The 21,452-nt window shown below is 36.2% G+C and overlaps 1 protein-coding gene across 1 annotated transcript in view; it reads left to right on the forward strand.

Moving 5' to 3' along the window:
• Positions 1-21,452, forward strand: part of cnksr1 (connector enhancer of kinase suppressor of Ras 1) — a 50,124-nt gene that overhangs the window by 11,198 nt on the left and 17,474 nt on the right. Inside the window, exons 3-7 of the mRNA XM_038278159.1 lie at positions 479-681; positions 926-1,010; positions 15,824-15,865; positions 15,976-16,095; positions 20,969-21,028. Coding sequence (XP_038134087.1) covers positions 479-681; positions 926-1,010; positions 15,824-15,865; positions 15,976-16,095; positions 20,969-21,028 — 510 coding nt within the window. The remainder of the gene's footprint in view (positions 1-478; positions 682-925; positions 1,011-15,823; positions 15,866-15,975; positions 16,096-20,968; positions 21,029-21,452) is intronic.

Raw genomic sequence — 21,452 nt, forward strand, 5'->3', positions numbered from 1 at the left:
CAGAACTAAAAGTAAAAAGTACCATACAGTACAACTTCTCCCAGAAGTAAATTTATATTTTTAAATGTTACTCTATTAAATATAAATAATTAGTACCTGCCTTTGCTGTTTCATAAACTATTAAATGACTGTTGTTTCTTTTTAAGGAGGATGATTGTTCATTTTTTAATCATTAAAGCCACACTGTTCAGAAAAAAGTCACATGAAAGATGCTATGCATTGAAAAGCATAATAAAAACAGTTTTCTTGTCTCCAATAATAAAGAAAAATAGAGTTCTTTTTTAGGCCTTCTATGGATTTCATCAAACCAGGCAGTAGGAAAGACACAGGAAATGAAGATATGTGTTAAATATTCAGCTGGAACATTAAGCTGGACTTAAAAACCATCTCTTCCCTCCTCTGAGGGGTTTGGCGACAGCAGGGGGTGGAATGTACTGCCCATCCGTAACCATGTGTGTTTGTGTATGCTTGTCTCCAGACTTACGGCATGGGAGGACAGAGCCTGCGAGGTCTGACAGAAAAGCTGCGTGCTGTTGCCCACTCCTTGCAGATGGGCATCCAGAGCCGCTGGCGCCTCAACGGCTACGACGGACGGAGCTCCACCAAGCTGCCAGCTGGCATTCTGAAGAATGTCATTGAGCTCATCACTTCTGCCAAAGGCCTCTTCTCATTGCTTAACAGGTTTGTAAAAAGGAATTCCTACCCGCATCATTTTGAGACTTAGTGTATTTAGCTCTTATCATAGGGCTTAGTTTGTAGAACTCACAATTCTTTCTGTTTTCCTTCATTTGTTGTATGTTAGAATAATTTTACTGTTGGATTCTTTCTTTAAAACCTTAATAAATTATCTTTTCTTCACTTAAATGACCCTGCCTCCTCCCACTCCCTATCATCCGAACTGATTTGTAGCATCATGTCTTTCCAGATATCAGTTAACCAAGCTGAGCGGATACACCTCTACCCAAAATATATTCACTTATTGCAGAGATCTGAGCGAGATTGTGCACAAGGTGGGTGTTATATTTTGTTTCCCACATCTTTTGAGCTCAGATCTGATGTCTTTCACTACTTCAAGCTGCTCCGTCTGTTTTTATTACAACTCTGAGAGCTAAAACACAAAGCTCCACGCTGCGTGAGGACGGCAAGCCCTACTGCAATTTTGGTTCCCAAATCCTTGATCCATTTTGTGTTAAAAGGAACTACCTATCAGCAAGTATGTTTTCTCTTCATAGGGCCATGCATGACAAACATTCAAAGAGGAAATACAGTCAGATGTGTGCAGGTTTATTTTTTTATTTCTATTAATTAGACTAAACCAGAAAAACAGAAGCAATGCATGACTCTTTCCTCCTCAGCTGAACTTTATTTATGTTGTTTTTCATCTGCAAATTCCTGACATATTTTTAGGGAGGTTTCACCTCCGTGGAGCTTAGGCGGAAAAACAACAAACATTTAGCTGGACTAGGTATCTGTTTCGTCCATCGTGGTGTTGTGAAATACTTGACAGAAACTGTTGAAGAAGGAATCCGGGATACATAAGAAGTGGATAAAAAGTGTTAAGTGGTTCTTGAAGCAAAGGGGACAGGCCTGGATATGTTGCATTGCCTGCCTGCCTGCCTGCCTGCCAGAGGGAGGGAGGGAGTCAGAGAGCAAGGGAGGAGACTTAGAGAGGGTTTGCACTGCTGCTGTCAATGACTTCCAGCTCTTAGGGGAGTGAACACCAAACATTGAGGAACAGGCAGCGAGAGAGAGGCAGGTTACTCCGAAACACAACAGAAGAGAAAGAAAAACAGACTGATAGAGGTAAAGAAGAGAAGAAGACAAAGGAAAACGGACCAGAAGAGACTAAAGCGTTCCAGTGAGTCTGAGAGCAGAGACCCAGTTTTTATAGGAGTTTAAATATATCCGGATCTGGAAGCCTGCCCTACATGACAGGTACTCTTCTCACCGCTCTGATTGGATAATCCGGCGCAAAGTGATCCTTCCCTTTTCTGCTTTTAGATGTGTTTTGAGGGAAATACTGAAGCAAAACTTTGTTCTCTGACTTAGTAATATATTTAAAAAAAAGAACTGATTTAAATATATTACTGTGGGGAGGATGGCAAATCAGAAGTTAAAGTTGTATATTGGTGTATTTTAACTGTGAAAATATTCTGATTAACCTTGTGTAACACTGAGAATTGAAGGAAGTGCGAACGTCAGCTTGGTTTAGAAGTGCGTTGACTCTGAAAAGATGTTTCTTTTTGTTTGCTCCCACACGTTGATTCAGAGCTATCTACCTTGACAGCTGTTTTCATTCATTATTCATGCTAAAAAAACACGGGGGAGAGTGTTTAGTCAGTGTTAACTAAGTTAACACTAACCTTTTCTGTTACTTCTAGGTTGCTTTATTTATAGGTGATTGTTTGTGCAGTTCCTGTTTTTTGTGCCTCACATACTGTATGTTTATTGAGAGCTACAAAGCGTACAAACATGCTGCACCTGCAAAGAAGGAATTGATTCTACATTTTAAGCTCTAGGAATCCACCAAGCCATCTTCTTCCACAGGAAATGTGTTTGAAAATGTCAAAATATTCTTTAAAGCGACTTTAAAACATTTTTGCTTATTTATTGTATCTTGCTAGCCTGATAAACCAGACTAAATGTGAGATTAAATGTGTAATTTAATCTGGCCCCGATGAATGAGACATCGGAAGATTGTTGATGAGAACAACCCGTTATTTTTCAAACCATTTCTGTGCCTATTGACCAACACCTAGACCAATGAGTGCAACTGACTGTGACGTAGAAAGCGTGACAGAAAGCTGGTGGGGGAGTGTAAACAAGTAGCCTGTCGGTTAAACAGCGAATACGTCCTTCTTAAAAATGAATGATCGTAGAGCCTCTTCTTGCTCCCATTTCAACGAAAACCCCAGGTCTAATCCCTCCAACGTTGAGTCAAACGAGAACTGTTCAATAGTTGTTGCCATCTTCCTTGTTGTGCTTTCTCCAGCGTCGTGCAGCTTTGTCGTCACGCCCTCAAAACCCCGCCCGCTTTGCATCCAGGAATTCAAAACACATCTCTGCGTTGTGATTGGCCCGCCAGTTCTAGGGCCTGGGGCATTGATCGAGGCTAGACCACCCGCAGGCAAAAATGATTTTGGCCGCTGGCGGGTGGGGCTAGTTTACTAGGCTAGTATCTTGCAAATGTTTTTTTTTTAATGCCGAAATATATTCCCCGTTATGTCTTATCAAAACGAGACTTTCTTTTTATTAACAATTTACGTTATACACTTACCTAAGCTGTGCATAGCTGTAAACGAGGAAAGAAAACGTTGAGAAGTGAGACATAGATTTCTATCCAGCCAAATATTTGTGATACCCTTCCATCAGGTGTTTTAAACTCTTTTTGGTATCAAGCCACTTCTGGCTCATCAAGTAAAAGGATCCGTTGAAGCTATATAGATAAAACTTTTAATTTCATTCATTTCATTTAGAAAGAGTACACCACTCTGGTATCATAACTGTAATGTTGTAGTTTCAGCCACTTTTTACACTTCAAAAGAAAACATGCCTCTATTTTATCGCTCTTTTTGCCTTATGAGGACTGGATATATTACTTGGGGTTTGACACATTTGCTAAGCTAGAAGACAATCCAAAAGGAATTTCATTGAATCTAAGTGTTCATTAACTTGCTCTGTGAAGGCCTGAGCGGTATGTAAGAGAAAGAATGGCATCAGACAGACCAAGGAATCAGAATTTGGGTGAGGGAGGAAGCTGTGGAGATATTTAAACCAGGATTAGGCTCTAGAAGAATCACAAGATTCTGAACATTTCACAGAGCTTTGTTGAATCCGTGTAAACGACTATTTAAGACACGTATGACATGCAAAAATAAAGAATTTGCTCTGAATCATCTGGCTGAGCAAGTACAGTATAAACCTGAGAAACTTAATCACAATAGATTAACACTTGTAGACTGCATTAATCTGTGACTTGTTGATAAAAGGGGCTAAAAAAGAAAGTAAGCAAAAAACAAAATCTATTCTGCTTTAAGCTTTATAAGGGTAACCGGAAAACGTGGAAGAATGTGGTCTGGTGAGACGAGACTAGAATGCAGCATGCTGTGTTTAAAGACAAAATAACGCATGACATCTCTCTAAACTCTTCCTTTATTATTATCATAAAACACGGTGGTTGCAGCATCATACCTTTGGGATGCCATTCTTTGGTAAGAGTAGCAAGGCTGGCCAGAGTTGCTTCTAGATGTCCTGTATTCAATGGGGAGGAAGCTGTTAAACATACAGGCAGAAAAACAATGGAGGAGTTTATGTCAAGGGTTGCTTTGTAGTGGCTCTTTATAAGTTTGGCCAGAATTGATATAGAACTAAGCAGCATCTCTAGCTAAAATGGTAATAGTTTTAGTAGTTATTTTTATATACAAGGGGTAGTCAATAAGTAATGTCCCTGATCCACTTCCATTTGTTTGATCTAGCTGAAGTTTTGCGTGTGCAACTATTTAAATCTATAAATTAAGTGACAAATTAAAGCTCTGTGTCAGCAGGAACCTGTGATCTAGTTTTTGAATTTGAAAGGACGCACACCACGGCAGACTTTTGATGAAATTAAAGTAACTTATGGTGATGATATAATCTTATAACCTTCTAAAACATTTTGCATGGTCATATGATGGCGCATCGTCATCAAGTCTTCCTTGGTGTGCATCCTTTCAAATACCAAATCACTGCTCTACACCCAATAGGGTTCATTTCAGAACTGACTCAATTCAAACACTTGTAAATCAGAAACCCCAATAAGTTCAAAGCTGTAATTTGCCTCTTAATCTAAAGAATAATTGCACATGCAAAATTTCATCTGGACCAAACCACTGGAAGTGGGTCAGGGGCATTTTTTATTGACCACCCCTTGTAATAAAAATATTGATTAAAGCTGATATAACATTGACATTATTAACACTGTTTTTGTTTACTTTTCTTTTTTTGTCAAATTGCTGCAAACGGTGCTTTCATTTCTGTGTTTATTAATTCAATTCAGCTTATTTCTATAGCGCCAATTCACAACATCTGTCATCTCAAGGCACTTTGCAGTCCACCAGTTCGTACTGTCAAATTGATTCAAAGTTTTCTATCTAAGAAAAGCCAGTTGATTGCATCCATCATTGACTCGGATGCAATCCCTCACACTAAGCATGCTTGTAGCGACAGTGGAGAGGGAAAACTCCCTTTTAACAGGAAGAAACCTCCAGCAGAACCAGGCTCACAGTGAGCAGCCATCTGCTGAGGCAGACTGGGTTCAAGGAGGCAAAGGCCAAAAAACATGTAATTCATTACATCTGACACAATAAATAGTTAAAATATAAGGATATAGTACTTCTCTGATTCAGTATATTGTAAAAATATATTTAGCCCTTCATGAAAGATTCTTGATATGAGAGAAAACTTGATTTTTTTTAAGGGAAATAGTTGCTTATCAATCATTAGTCGATTGCACAATCAATGAGAATAAGATTATTTAACATCAGTTAAATCAACAGTTTGCATCCCTAGTATTCACAAAACTTATTTGTCTAATAGTTAAAGAAATTAGGAGAACTCGGGGTCAAAATGACTCTTAGGATTGTACAGGTTTATGACCCCAGGTTTAAGTCCAAGCATATTCATCTGTTAAAAGGTCTAGTCGAGTCCAGACATAGATTTAAACTAAGATTCTGTTGCAAGACTTGAAAATCAATTTTCACATTACTTTCAGACGGAGCTTGAGGTATTCTGCAAAGAATATTGGTGAAAAACCACAGTTTCTAGATGTGCGAAGTTGATTTAACTTACCCATAAAACTTGCAGCTGTATTCTCAGAAAGATGTGGTTTAATTACTGAGTTTGGCTGACTACAAAGCATGTCAGACTTTTCAGATATTGATTACACAAATTCTTAAAAGGCACATATGATATTCCTTTCACTTCACGATTATGGACTAGTATTTATTCATATAGGTGAAACATTTAAGATCGCAATACCATGCATTGATCTTATATGTTTGCAATTGTAAGATAAGATGGAGAAATTTGAATGCATTTGGTCTTCAAAGAGAAATAAAAGATTGCTATATACAATGAACCCGCAAGCACAAGTTTTGCAGGACCGAATGATAACTACACCACCATCTTTAAGGAAGAACTGTACAGCTGGGTGTCAATACATACTAATGCATTTTTCCCATGCCGCAGAGATGAGCAAAGTCATGGTTGCTTAAACCTTTTCTCGTGGCTAATTGAATCTGGTGTCATTCCCCGCGTGACATTTGTGCTGTCAGGGGGCCAGGGCTTAATCGTGACGTCTTTTCTGAAGAGGCACTTTCACAGAAGCCACACCACATCCTTTAGAGAAGAAAAGATTATTATTGCTTGATTCGCTGCAAGTGTGTGTGCATTTGAGAGTGTATTTCTTTCTCCCACCCTGGGGGTGATCTGGGTCAGCAGTCAGCTGGTGTTGCCACGACCCAACACTTAAGTTGTCAAGTAGGAGTTTTACTGCGGCGCAGCTTCAGTTTGCTTTAAAAAAAGCCAGACAGCAGAGAAAGCTAAAGAGACTGAGAGCAAAGAGGGAAAAATGCAAACTTTCAGGTATGTAAAAGCTATTCTGTTTCAAATAGAGAAAGTATTTCTTAAAGTGTCTATAAAAAGAATGCTTTTTTATGGCACATTTTTTATTGACATTTTTATTGACTTCATGAAGGCTCTGATGCTTCTAAAACAAAACATCTATGACAGCTTTGCTGCTACTGTGTGGTTTGGATTATATAATGCTTCAGCCTGATGGGAAATGTAGAATAATGGAGTACAATAATAACACAGCTGTCACTCGCTTAGCAAATATTAACACAATGGACGTTAACCACAACGGATAACTTATAAAGAGGGCAGAAAGGAGAAAATACTCATTAATATTGACCGGATTGACAGATTAGAGGATAACGCTGTCCGTCTGCAAAACCTTTTCTATATAACATGTTAAAAAAGAAAGGAGACCTCCAGAAAAATAAGCAAAGTTAAGCAGGTTGCCACCAGTGGAGAAGGAGAGTTAAATTTAATAAAATGATTGCAGCAGGTGTTAGATGATTTATCGTATTTATATTTCCTAATCTTTTTTTTAGCACATCTGACCTGGTAGCTAGCATGATGAAACACAATCAGAGCAAGTTCCAGAACTGAGCTAGAACTTTTTTCTTATCAGACGGAACTTTTACTTTACTGTTTGATCAACAGCAGTCAGCAGCAGCGTGAGGTTCACCTGCCTGTTTTGTCATTTAGAAATTTCATCATGTCAGAGCACTGTCTGTGGCCTTGGCTGGTGTTGAAGCATGGCTCGGCCCATTTAAGTTGTCCTGTTATTTGTGTTTTCTAAGAATGCTGCGCCAACGTATTAGCACATCAAGGGAGGTTTTTTAGGAAGCAACTTTTGTTGCTAAAACAGGAAAACTAACCACAAACATATCCAGAGTATGAGTCAATCCACCTCTTCATTACATCTACTGTAGCTTAGTTCATCTATTCATGGCCAAGTTTGGCCCTTTCATGCTGGTCTTGCATCATTTCCTTCCTACTAACCTGTAGTTTACTATTTTGGATAAGTGACAGGGATAAATAATAAAACAATCCTAATATCTTAAATATACTTAATATAATTGTAAAATATTCTCTGAAGATTAAATATCACAAACTGATTGCACTGATATGGACCTAATTTATATCTGGACTCAATGGATCTTATTTGATATGATCATTTATAATCCTTATGAACCTTAATTAATCCCCCAGTGGAAATTTGATTGAAGTCACATTATCGCATTTCCTGAATTTAGAACTTTATTAGATTTAAGAAACCTGTTTGAAATTATTGCGAGAGATAATGAAGAGTTCCCTCAAATCGCTGGTGCAAAGCTAACCTAAAACAGGTAAAAATTGACAAGTTTCCTAGCACATGTATTAGAAGGAGCGTGGTATGAAACATTCAGCCAGTAAGGAATTAACACATGGTGATTAATAAGTCTCTGTAAGACTGCTACAAAACCTAAAGATGAATACAAAGGACAGATGCTCAGCATAGAAAAACAAACTAAAATTTACCTTTGGTGGCATTTCCCTACATAGTATACATACAGATGCCTAGTTTGTATCAAACTTCTCTTAGATGGGTAGGAATGGTATGGGAAGGTACCTATAATTGTGTCAGATAAAATGTGATTAATCAATACTTGCAATAATATTCAGTGTATTTATTAGTCTACCGTAAGTATCATTCACTTAACTTATATATATATATATGTATATATATATGTGTATATATATATATATGTATATTTGTTCTAGGAGTCTTTTGAAGCTCTGCATTTGAGTTCTCGTTAAGTTAAAAATCTGTTAATCAGAAATAACTTTAATAGTTATATTCACTTTAATTAAAGGATCAAAATCTCTCGTGGAAGCTATCTTGAAAGCAAAAACTCTGAAGGAGCAAAATGATCAGCTCTCAATTAGAACCCAACAATGCCTAACAATACTCTGAAACTAATATTTTTACTGGATATTTTTTTTCATTTAATAAAACCAAAATCAAGGAGATTCCTTTTTCTAATTTTTGTCTCAATGATTTTTTCATTGAGAATGGATTGGCTTACAGTCAGTCGATATTGAATATTGTATATTAAGTATAATTGAATATTGTATATTAGTTGAGACTGATGTGTGTTAGTTTGTTTAGACATGACTCGGGAAACTTTAAAACACTGCTTTCTTTAACTGTGTGAGTAGTTGAATTAATATGAAGCTGTTTTTTCCAAATTACTTTGTTGCCCATGTGGAACTGGACATTGGTCAGCCATAGAGCTCCTGCATCCTTAATAAATGTTACTTTTAAAGGATGTGCTTCTTTAAAAAAAAATCAGGTGTGGTTTCTCTGTTATAATCCTTTTGACATAGAATGAATAGAAGGACTGGAAAATGGAGCATCAAAATGCTGGAGGCTGTTGAAAAGTTGAATACATCTTCACCACACCTCATCTCTTTGTGCTGGATCTGCTTTGTCTTTGTTCATGTTGTTGACACTACAATATACTTTTTTCATATGAATATTAAAGGGTATATGGAAGAATATTCAACATCATGTTTGGAATTGTGATGCAAGCTTTAAATTACAATGGTCTTCAATAATGTATCTGTTTTGCATTAGAAAGCATTGGTTGAATATTTTTCTATCTATCTCTGTAAAATAAAGGCATTGTAGAAATTTGATCACATTTAGGAGCACTTGGTGTTTTCACACCAGTAAGCTTTTTACACAGACCAAGAAGCCACTTGCCTCACTTAAGGATAGAACTGGAGGGCACTGGTTTTGATATCTCCACCCCAACCTTCTGACCAGTGTACTTACAGAAACGTATTGGATACTTTATATTTGCCTTTTCCTGTTCTTTTATAGTTAATTTAAAATGCAGAACTGATTGTCTTGTTGTGGGCAAATTTCCTGCAGTTGGTGTACAATGTAAAGCAGAGGGATGAGCAATTTATAAAATGCAAGAGGTGTTGCTAAGTAATAACAGAAGTGATACTTAGTGAGGTAGTGGGAGGTGGCAACCTCTGTTGAACCTGACAAACCTTACCTCACACAAGTAATGGTTTCATTTTGGTCCTTGGTATAGGACATCTTATAAGGCTAAGGCATAAGATACTAAAATTCATTAGCTAATCGTAATGCCGGGACAGAATCTAGAGACCTGATGGTATATGACCTGTACTTATAGCGCTTTTTCTGGTCAGGATAATTGATCAGAGCACTTGGCGTTACATTCAGTCATTCATACTCTTTAATCACACTCCCACCCTAATGTTGGTAAACTGCATTGTAGCCACAGGTGCCTGCGGCCACTGGGCTCTCTGGCCACAATCAATGTGGGTGAAGTGTCTTGCCCAAGGACACAATGACAATGAAGTCTGGAGCCGGGGCTTGAAAAAACAACCCTCTGGTTTCAGGGCACAAGCAGTAAATGTTAGATTTAATTTACTAAATAAAGATTTATTAATAGGTGGATTGCTGTTGCAGGGACTGACTGAAACTGGTATTACTTTTTCAGAGGAGAGCAGGGTTATTGGCAGAGAATAACTCAGTGGTGTTGCTACTTTACTAAATATGCTGATGAAGGTTCTCAGTCATCCAGGTCATAGTCATTACTTTACTTACTTTACTAAACGAAGGCCAGTAACATTTGCAGAAGCCAGGAGGTTGTATTGGCTCTGCTGATTGATTCCATTGGCTCCATTTTGATAGATCACTGATTGACTGATCCATATCTTGACTACACAGTAATAAATGAGTCTACCTTAGCTGGGCAAATCATGGTCAGTCCTGGGGTCATGCATGGGGAGACAGTCCACAAGGCAGAGGTTTCCAGAAGAGCTAGACAAGAGGGGTTCCAGGCATTAGTTTCTGTAACAACAGGCACACCAACAGGGCAGAGGGTTCAAAGGTAAGAGGCAAACCCGTGGTCCAGGCTTGGGTCATACACAACTTCACAGAACAATCAAGACAGGGATGGAGGCAAACAGACTTGGTCATTAGGCAACGCAAGAGGTCAATATCCAGAGATCACAACTCAACAACAGTATCCAACAGGGGCAAGGCAGGCAGGAGAAAGCAAGGACAGATCGAGATAAGGAGGTCAAATCAAAGATTGCTTGGCGGCCTACTCACACGTATGGCTTTTAAGAATCTGGCGGTTACAGTGACGTCATGGCGGTGCACACAGCAGCTTCACAGGAAGGAACCGACAGGGACCGATACCCGATACCTGGCTGTGCAATATTGGCCAATACAGATACCATCTGTTTGAAATTGATGTTTGTGTGTATATATGAAGAACTGCATACTACTTGGATGTAAAATAATTGCCATCATGGCTTCGTCAAGCTGCTGCCTACCTTTGTGGAGCAGGAAAAAGACTAATACAAAGTGAATCCAGTAGAACTTTTTATTGTCTACCTGAAATGGGTGACAATAGTTGGGTAAACGGTATCGTTGCCCTATTTGTTGGTACTCGCCGATACTTATACCACCATTTTAGTGCTGGATCGGGACCCTGCCTGATACTAGTATTGGTATCGGTGCAACACTAATTACAGCTAACATTTGCTTAGTATATCTGTGCTACACTAACATGGAAACATGAAAACAAGGTCATAAAGGAATGACATTTTGCAGGAACTAAAAACTACTACTACTAGTATAGAGTTTGTATATTTTATATTAAGTTTAGATTTGAAAGTCAAACTAATATGACCAAATATTATAATAAATAATGGTATTGTAACTAAAAAAACAATATTAATATTATAACATGATTACTTTTCTGTTCTTTACACCTTTATGTTAGTAAGAGTTCTCCCTTTTCTAAGTAAAATATGAAATTGACCCAGTGATGTTCACCTAAAAACACAAAACAGCGCAGCAACAATGGGATGTTTAGTGGTAGAAAAAAAATAGACCGACCATCAGCCTTTCAGCTTGACAGCCAAGCTCTTTATGACTCCTCCCCAACCTCCCTATGACCATTTATGAGCTGTTAACCTAATTAAAAGCCACCTTAATGGCCTAATACAACATTATTTTGATAACAGCATAAAAGCTCCTTAGATGAAATGCGACAGTGAAGCTCATGAGACAGACCTTATCCTAACAATATTAAAATGAAATAATTTTCATTTACCTTGGAATTACACTTACATCTCTCAATAGATAATGAAACAGTGAGCAAAAATATCAGGTTTTTTTTATTATTTTATTAAAAGTTAAGATATGCATAAGGGATTTGTTCCTTTCTTAGTAAAGGGGGAAAAGATCTATTAGCATTACCTCAATCAAATTGTGTTGTTTGTGCCCATCAGCTTTTTTTAATGTTTGTAATAGTGCTTTGATGATTCATCTTCGGGCAAAGGCTCCCTGCTGCTCTCCTGATCTTTCCCCCATTGATTCTTTATTAGTGTCAAGTCAGGAATCATGCTGAGTTGTTCCAAAAGGTTAAAGTTACCTCCAGCCAGAAGAATTATGTTGGTAAAATGAAAAGATTACTTTAAACATGTCTGGGCGAATTCTGTGTAATCTGGTTCATGGCAACAACAAAACAGGCCCAAAACAGGATTAAATCAGAGGCAGCAAGACTTTTGCTAATATTTCAGATTATTTTAAACCTAAATCTGGTGAAATTACACATATATGGAATAACTGTAAAATAAAGTCCCTCACAATTTTTCCCCCCCTTTTTTTTTTATCAAGGTTAACATAATCTTAGAATTTAATCTAGGCCCATCCAATCTGAATTGGTCTAATATGAAGTTTTTCCACTCCTAGTCTAACCTTTTAAGTTTTGGTCATCGACAACTTGATTTAATAACTGAGATGTTCCCAATTGAGTCAAAGTTTAAGGAAATTCCAAGCTGAACCTTGTGAATATGAACTGATCAAAATTCAAGCAACATTAATGAGGTAAAAAAAAAAAAGAGCAGAGAATCTTTCATGCGCACCAGAGTTCACTCTACTGCATGCTTTTATAATGAATGTGATTCAACACCAGTAATTAAGCTCACTGTACTTTTAACAGGGTGATGCTTCGCAAAGCTATTTAAAATATCTACTTTTCGTTGTACCTGGTAGAGATTAAAATCATTCACAAATGCTTGAGTGCTAACAAGAGCTTGGTGCTAATAGGAAAAAGCAAACAACGGTCATCTTGAATCTTATACATGTGAAATATTCCTTTTTAAAATAGTTCAAACAGCAAAATGATCTTATTGAACATCAGAAATACAAATATTTTCTAAAATGTTCCTATAGCAGTTTAGGTGTAGCTTAGTTTTCAAAGATGTTCTTCTCTTCACAACGCCTGGCATTTTTCTTCTTCATCTTTTAGACCATCTGTTGAAAACAAGCAATCTTTATTGTAGTTTTGTTTCACTTATTGCACTTAGGATTAGAGGCTGCAGCAACTCAACTGGCTTGTTTGTTTATTCAATTCAATCCAATCCAATTCATTTATAAAGAAAAAAAAACTTGTTAATTGAAGTGCTGTACATATCAATAAGAAAAAAAGAATGGTTATAAAATAAGACATTAAGAAATTAAAATAAAAAAAAACGACTCATGGGATAAAAGAAACACCTGAAGGTGTGTTAAAATCCAGGAAAAAAAGTGAGTCTTAACAAGTTATTTAAAAGAAGACAGTGTTATGTCAAATATGGCCTCGCCCTTTTTGATGACATCATATGCAAACATTTTATTACCACTGTCTGGTTGCTCAGACAGTCGAAACATATTGACTTAGGATAATATAAGAAATAAAGGACGGATTTAAATTCTCCAATCCAATTTTGTCATATTGTTTGAGGTTTCATGTAGTGTTTTATTATGTAAAAGACTGAAGCAATAATTAAGATTCAATACTTTATATAAATAGATCAAGCTTAGAGTAAAGTGAATACAGTTGGCAAAATTTCAATTTTATAAGGAAAAGTTTTGAAAATAATAGAAAAGCATCTCCTCTTCTATTTCTTAAAAAACTAGTGAATGAAGCCTATTTGTGTTCATAATCTCCACTGTTGTACCTTTTTAAACCTGGTTACTTATTAATAATTTTAGGGATCCTTAAGTTGTGAAATAAATCTGATTACTTACCCAGCTGGCCTAAGAAAACCTAAACAATTAGCTTCAATGACATGAGGAGGTTGCTTTGCTTAAACAGTCTAAAGTCTAAACAACTATATTCATCCGCCATATTATTTTTAAACCGTCAGTCATTATCACATGTTCTATTAGGTACCGATACTCTAATGAATATGGAGCTGGTAATCCTATTTCTCCCTTGAGTCTGGTGTCATATAGCCTCTAAATTAACCCAGTCGGTTTGTGTTCATCATTTTATAGGGGTTAGCTTTCCCATATGCAAAGCTCTGTGCAGCTCGTCACCCGGCCTTTTGAATTACCTCTGGGCATTAATGATTTTTGGTCTCCTATGCTGTGTAAACATGGCTCCTATTCTCTTTGAATTTCTTATCATTCTCTTTTATATGAAGCTTGTTTTTCATCTCTTCTCCTCCCAGTCTGGACCCATTACTGCCCCTTTAGGACTATTATTTCACTCACATCCCAGAAAGCAGACATGAAAGCAATTTAGTTCTTCTCTAATAGCTTTAATAACTGTGTCATTCAACACAGGCGCCTTGGGAATAAAATGCTGTTCACCAATCTAAATAAATGAAATGAGGATATATGGATTTTGTTATCATTGTTCCATTCTTGCTGTCCTGCTGATTCTATTGAATATGTCTGCTGGTTTATAAAATGTTGATTAAAGCAACCTTTTTTGGATTTTCCATCCCTCAGTATAAATAATTCTCAGGTTATGACTGAGCTGATTTATTCTGCAGCGTCCTTATCTGTCTGATCAATCCTAAACAGACCAAATGTATTATAAACGGCAAGAGTTCATCACGAAGGATGCAGTTCTTACAAAAGTGTTTAAGCTTATTGAACTTTTTTTCATGTTTCATCACTTGACAACCACTAATTTAATTTTTATTTGGATTTTATATCAGAAATAACGATTTTTTTTTTTTCAAAATTGTGGAGTGGAAACTGAATTATAGAATATTTAAAACGACATTGTGCATAAAAAAATCTGGTTCGTTTGTCTTTAGCTTTCCCTTAATCAGCCTTTTAAGAGCACCTGTTCACCACAGCTGTGAGTAATTTGACCAATTCTATGTTTGGATTTTAACTGGACCGTTCTAACATTTGAATGTGCTTTGAATGAAACATCACAGCTCTGGCTGGATGTTTCAGGTTGTTGTTGTGTTTGTTCACCACAGCCTTCGGTCGTATTCAGCCTTTTCTTGTGATTGCCATATATTTGGCTCCGTCTGTCTTCCCATTAGCTCTCAGCACTTTCTCCGATCCTGCTGAAGAAAACCTCCCCACAGTCTTATTCTGCCACGCCAGGGTTTCATGGTTAGGAAAGTGATTTCAGGATGATGCGGAAATTAGCTTTTCTTCCCAAGAACATTAGGTTCTTGCATGCAGGTCAAAAACAATTAAAAGACCAGATGATCTCTTTCACATGTTCTCTGAGTTTTCTAAATGGCTTGTTTCATGCTTTTGATGGCTTTCTTTTAGTGAAAAATGGCTATTCTTCCATAAAGGCCAGGTTTAGGGAGTTCATGGCTAAAGGTTTCCCTGTACAGAGATTCTCCTTTGTGTGCTGCAGACTGAAGCTCCTACAGATACCTTGGGCAATATGGCTGCTTTTCTCATTCATTCTCTCCTTATCCAGGTGGATTTATTGTCTCTGCAAGTCTGAAGTTATGCCTAACTCTATCCATATTCTAAAGATTGATTGTACAAAGGTCTAATGATTAATTTAATTGTAAGAAATAAAAATCTTTCCCTTTGTTACCCTACACAATCTACAGTCCTCTGTGTTGGTCTGTGTAATAAAAAAAACATTAAAAGGTGTTGGTGTTTATGGTCATTAAATGCAGACAGATGCTTTTGGAGCTGCAATCACTAACAGATATATGAATCTTTGCTATTGACTTTATTAGATTGCTTTCGACTAGCGTGTGGCTTTTTTGCTTTCTGACTCAAGCTGTGAAGAGGAAATGGGACATGGGTTTTGTCTCAGTTTGTCCCATTTCCACAAATCAATGCATTTGCATATAGGCTGATTGGGTGTCATTGTGTGACTCGTTTGGTTTATCAAATCATGTCGTTTCACTCATCCAACAGGATACCACGGTCTATGAGAAGGAGAAGGACATTATCTCTGTGGTGAGTTTGTCTATCATTTGCTTGTTTTTTTTTCCATGATTTTCTGAGATATTTTTAACTGCGAGAGTCTGTCTCTTCCCACTTGGTAAAGCTGTGTTTTCCTTTTTCAGTGCCGTCAGTTGGTGGAGGTTTGTGACGAGATCCTGAGCTCCAGCTCCGACTCACTTCTAACCCACACGGCTCAGCTGGAGAGCGTCGACCTGGTGCCTGCCTCACCCGGTGATCAGTTGGTAAAGCTATGATTTAGCTGTTTTTTTTTATCTTCTCCTTCATTAATATCTTAATAATAAGATATATCAATAATATAAATGTCAAGTCATGTTGGTGGTGATAAATCCAATCTATTTCAATCAAAACCAGGCCTAATCAGACTTCTTTAAAGAAATTCTGTCTTTATGTATAGTTTATATTAAATATAGGACTTAAATGCATCAATTTAGAATAATAAATGAGAGAATATATGAAATCAAAATAATAATAAAATTCATTGTAGAATGAAATCCTTAATCTCCATGCTATCTGAACTTAAATGAATCTGAGCCAGTAATACTCTGAAGCTATGTAGCGCTCCCCTCCATCATTTGTTTGGGTCGGGAGAACGTACATTTAATGTGAGGTTAATGCGATGAAACAGCATCAAAGGATGGGAGTAAAGTAAGTCGTGCAAGATCACTACAGAGCCTCAACATTCTAAAGCTAAAGCTAATATTTAGATGTCAAATAAACAAGATGCACATTGTTCAGTATTTCTATGCAGACATGTTTCAATCCGGGAATGTATTTTTATTTTTTGTTTTACTTATTATCTTCTGATTAATTATGCTTCTATGAGATTTGAGGCCTGAAATTAGAAAAAAAAGTGAATTAATGTAGAGGATTCCAAAAATTACATTTCATTAACATGCAGTAATTGGGATTATTATTACATCTGCATCTGGATCTGTATGATTGGATGAACCGTGGTGTTCTGAATAAAGCTAAATTGATGTAGAAATTGCTTAATATCATCATAAAACACATTTTATGTGTCTATATATTGAAATGGCTATTAATCCAAATAGGAAAATAAAAACATCGCTCACAGTGTCAAAAATTGTTTTTGGGATTAATTAAAAGCGAAGTCTGTAATTAATTAGAGACATTTTTTGTGTCCTGAAATGAATTATGTTTATTAATGATGTTGGAAAATAAGTGCTTATCATCCATTTTAAAACTGCAGTATTTCCTTATTAGATGTATATATCCAAACATCAAGCCTACACACAGTAATCACTACAAAAAGATTTCAGCTTCGTCAAAAATAATCTTTTTCTTATTAATTTTTTCCTGCTTTTATCATTTTATTAAAGATGGTAAGAGGTCTGGAATTTTTCTTGACACTGACATTTCTGGTTATTTTCTATCTTTATCACTGCTTGAAGGTTTCATCATTAGATCCTGTCAAATGATATCTCTACCATCTCCTGGTTCTCCCTGTACCCTCTGTCAGTACTCTGAAACATTCCCTGATGTTTGGTCACTAAGGCACAATGTTCTTTTTGTGCTGCTTGTCCTTTTCTGTTGTGAAGTCTGCACATTTGGTTCTGTACTCACTGCCATCTTTTGTGACTGCTATCACACTAATCACTGTGCTTTTAGTATATATTTTTCATATTTATTTGCACTCTGTGAACTCAAGCCATTAAGTAAATAAATCTTTTATTAGATGGTGGCTAAATTATTTCCTTTTGAGCACATTATGTTTTTTCTTTTTAATTTTTTTAATTTTGCTTTACTGGTCTTGAAGTTGCACCTGCATGTTGTTAACATCATTGCATTGATGTGTTTTGGCTGTCCTCTGTAAAAAAGGACTTTTTCAAATGTACTTAGGTGGAGAGGACAGAGTTTGTTAATTACAGCTGACAGCAGGTAATTGATTAAAGCATATCACCAATAATGAAGTCAGTCCTCTGACACATTAAGAGTAATAGGAACTAAAGGCAGAGAAGGAAGTGAGAAGCAGAAGGCATTATGGTTCTGATAAAGGGGGTTTACAGAATGTGACGCGTCACCACCTAATATATGAATATGAAAATCAAAAACTTGTGTTTTTACCCAGAGTTTTGCTAATTGTGTGTAAATATATTCAGAAATTTAGAAAAAGAAATAGAGAAATAACAATAGATTGATGTTTAGACTCTGTTAATGCTTTACTTTCTGGAATTTAAGTCATGAGGATGACTAACTTATTTAGACTTGCAGAGGCTATATCTTGGAAATATTTAACATAATTTATTTATTAACTAACTGAGTGATATGAACAAGAATATAATCACAATGTTTTATTTCTTTGGTAAATAACGTAAAAATAAGTAGAATAAATAAAAGTATAAAATAAGTAGCTCAATAAGCATTTAAATTAATAGCCTAGTGCAGGGGTCTTCAATGTTTTCCACGCCAAGGACCCCCAAACTGATGACGAGATGGAGTGGGGACCCCCTAATTATATATATTGTATGCAATTGTGTTATATACGTATAACTGATCCTATGGTCACTCTATTACAGATGGAGTAATGTAATGAAAGTACTTCGCCCTGGGATTATTAAAGTATTTCAGACTGACATCAGAATTGATGACTGAAAGACATCTTCTGCCTCCATTTATCTGGTTACTACAGTGTGTTGAATTCATGTTTTCGTGTATTTAATGACATTTCAAAATATAAAAAAGAAAGTCTAATCAACCAAAACTTTAGCAACCCCATGCAGTACCTCCCTGGACCCCCCCTAGGGGTTACGGACCCCCTGTTGAAGACCTAGTGTATGGTTAAAAAAAAAAAAATGAAAACTTTCTAAAGCTACTAAGATCTTTTTTCAGTCTTTTTTTCTTTTTATAAATTCCTTTAAGATTGGCAGAACTTTATGAATTAATGACATTTTATTAGCTGACTAATGTGTTAAACAGACAAATCCCCTATCTGTTCTAGTGCGGCTAAAAAATAAAATAAAATGAATGAACAACCTTGTTTTCCTTCCTTCATTGTTGCGTTTTTATGATTCTGTATTGATCATGAATATAGTTTTATTGTCTAGTGCTCAAATTAACTTGCATAAATTGTATTTGGTAAGTGTTAGGGTTTCAATGACACCAAAATATCAAACTCTGCATTGCTACCCAGGGAAATATTCGATACCTGTTGTAATGTTCCATAATGCGAGGATAAAAAAAAGACAAATAATTAAAAGCATAGAAAATGTTTCATAAACATGAAACATAATTGTTAAACAGACCCATAGATAATATTTAATTGTTTAAATAAATGCATATCTAATAGCCTTATTATAACAATGTTTCACTATATTTCAATATAATTGATTTAATGTGCAAATAAGCTAGAAATATCAAATTAGGAGTAGCAAAAATATGTAAACAACACTTGTCTGTAGTGTTGATACCATGCCTGATTAGTAGTGTACGTGGGTACAGCATTTGAGTATCAATACTTTTCTGAGTAACTATATTTTTGAAAACCCTAGTCAGAATATATATTTGATTATCGCTTAAAGCACATCTAAATCCTTCTGCCTAGGAGGCTTATTTAGGTATTAATGTAATCTATGATCTTTTTAATCTTCTTTGATTGATATGTTTTACATTTAAAGCTACTGGATTAAGAAAATACTTGAGAAAGTGTTAGAATTATTGACTAAAAACACCCCAAGCTGTTAAATGTTTATTTTGTGCGTTTTGTCATGATGTCACCACCACAAATCTGACTTTAGATACTTGGAATTTTATGTGATACATCAAATACAAGCAACGCATTGCTCATAGGTCAAAGGAAATTATTCGGGGTATTTCAGTATTTCTATAAATATTGATTTGTACTGACATACATACACTGACATAGTCATTCTTACACTGATGTAAACCACTGGTATCCATTGGTTATATGTTTAGGATCACTGTCCTGTTGGAAGGTGCACCTCTGGCCATATCTCAGATCTTTTGCAACCACTTAGAAGTTTTATTTATTTTTTCTCCCCTGCTCCTCCAAAGCATCCCCATACCATGATGCTGCCATCGCCAATTCAGACCATGTTGTGTCTAGCCTGATGTACAGAATTAATTTCCTGCCACATTCAATTCAAATGAATTCAATAATACTTTATTAATCCCAAAGGACATTTAAGTAACAAAAAAGAAACAGAAAACTAGACCTCTAATTCTTGGTATGATGGTTTCCTCCTTCTAATATTTAATTTTTAAATTAAATTATTAAATTAAGCCCTATATATATATAAAAATAAAAAAAAAGATTTCGGGACTACGCAGTTACTAGTTGTGTTTTTCTACTTTGGCTCTGAATCTGCAGCTCCTTCAGACTTACCTTAAGCCTCTTGGCTGCTTTTCTGAATAATGCTCTGTTTTCCCGGCCTCTCTCATTGGTGTTGTTGGTATGCTTGTAGTTGTGCTGAATTAAGCGGCTCAGAGATCTTTGGGCTTATAACCTTACCTTGTTTTTAACTTCTCCAGAGTTTACTTTCTTTCCTACCTGCTGTGTCCTTTAGTTTTTATGAAGCTGTCTGTTCGCTAACAATTGACCTCTGAGGCATTCACAGATAAGCTGGATTTTTGTTGACAAAAAAAAAAATCCAACGGACTCTTAACTGGTTGGCTTGAATAGGTTCTCTTGTATTTTATTTGGGGGTATTTGAGTAAATGGGACTTAACTTTACTAGTTTGTGTTATTTATTTGTATAAAGAAAGTCCAATTTTCTCTTATCAGGTTCTATTAACCCATCACAAAAAAAAAAAAATTGATAATTTCTGCACATGTAAGCCTGTGTCAGAACGTCATAGCTGCAGAATTAGCATTTTTTTACTATGTTGATATTTCTGTAGTCACTAGGTATGTATTTATTGTTTGATTTGATTGTAATCAGACAAACAGACACTGATATCCCTTATTCAGTCCAACTATGATTGTAACATTATCATGTTGAGGTTTTTTTTTGTTTATGATGTGGAAAATAACAGTATGCTAAGCGGCATTCACAGAGTATGATTATTTTATCTTTCTGAAATATGCAAAGTATTTTTTGTTTCCATTTCTCTCAGGGGATTGAGATAACATCCACCAGCTCCAGCAACCACTACGTGACTGGAACGGCTGCAGAGGTCAGGTTCACAGTTTTGCTTTTCTTCCCATTTAACTGTGGAATTGACTGGTAAACATTTAGCCATCTGTGCCATTTCACTGTGTGACTCACTGCACCTCCTGAACTCGGCTCCATTGGGGTCAACTGTGGCTAAATCTGTGTGTCCAGTGAGGTTGATCGTTAAAAGGCTATTGCGTTGTTAAAAAGGCACTGACATATAAACAGAATATTTTAAATAGCAAATCTGAAATGTCTCCACTGTAATGTGTCACCCGCTTTTTGCTGAAAAAGAACATTTTTGTTCTTTCTGCCGGTATTTGATTTGTCTGTGGTATTGTGCCAAACTCTTCTTTGTCATTTTCATTATGAGGAGTGAAACACGACAACAGTTTGTATTCTGTGGCATTGAGAATGCTAAAAAAAAACAAACTTCTTTTGTTCTT

The sequence above is a fragment of the Cyprinodon tularosa genome, unplaced genomic scaffold (assembly GCF_016077235.1).
Source record: "Cyprinodon tularosa strain WSP-4 unplaced genomic scaffold, ASM1607723v1 ctg139, whole genome shotgun sequence".
Taxonomy (NCBI): Eukaryota; Metazoa; Chordata; class Actinopteri; order Cyprinodontiformes; family Cyprinodontidae; genus Cyprinodon; species Cyprinodon tularosa.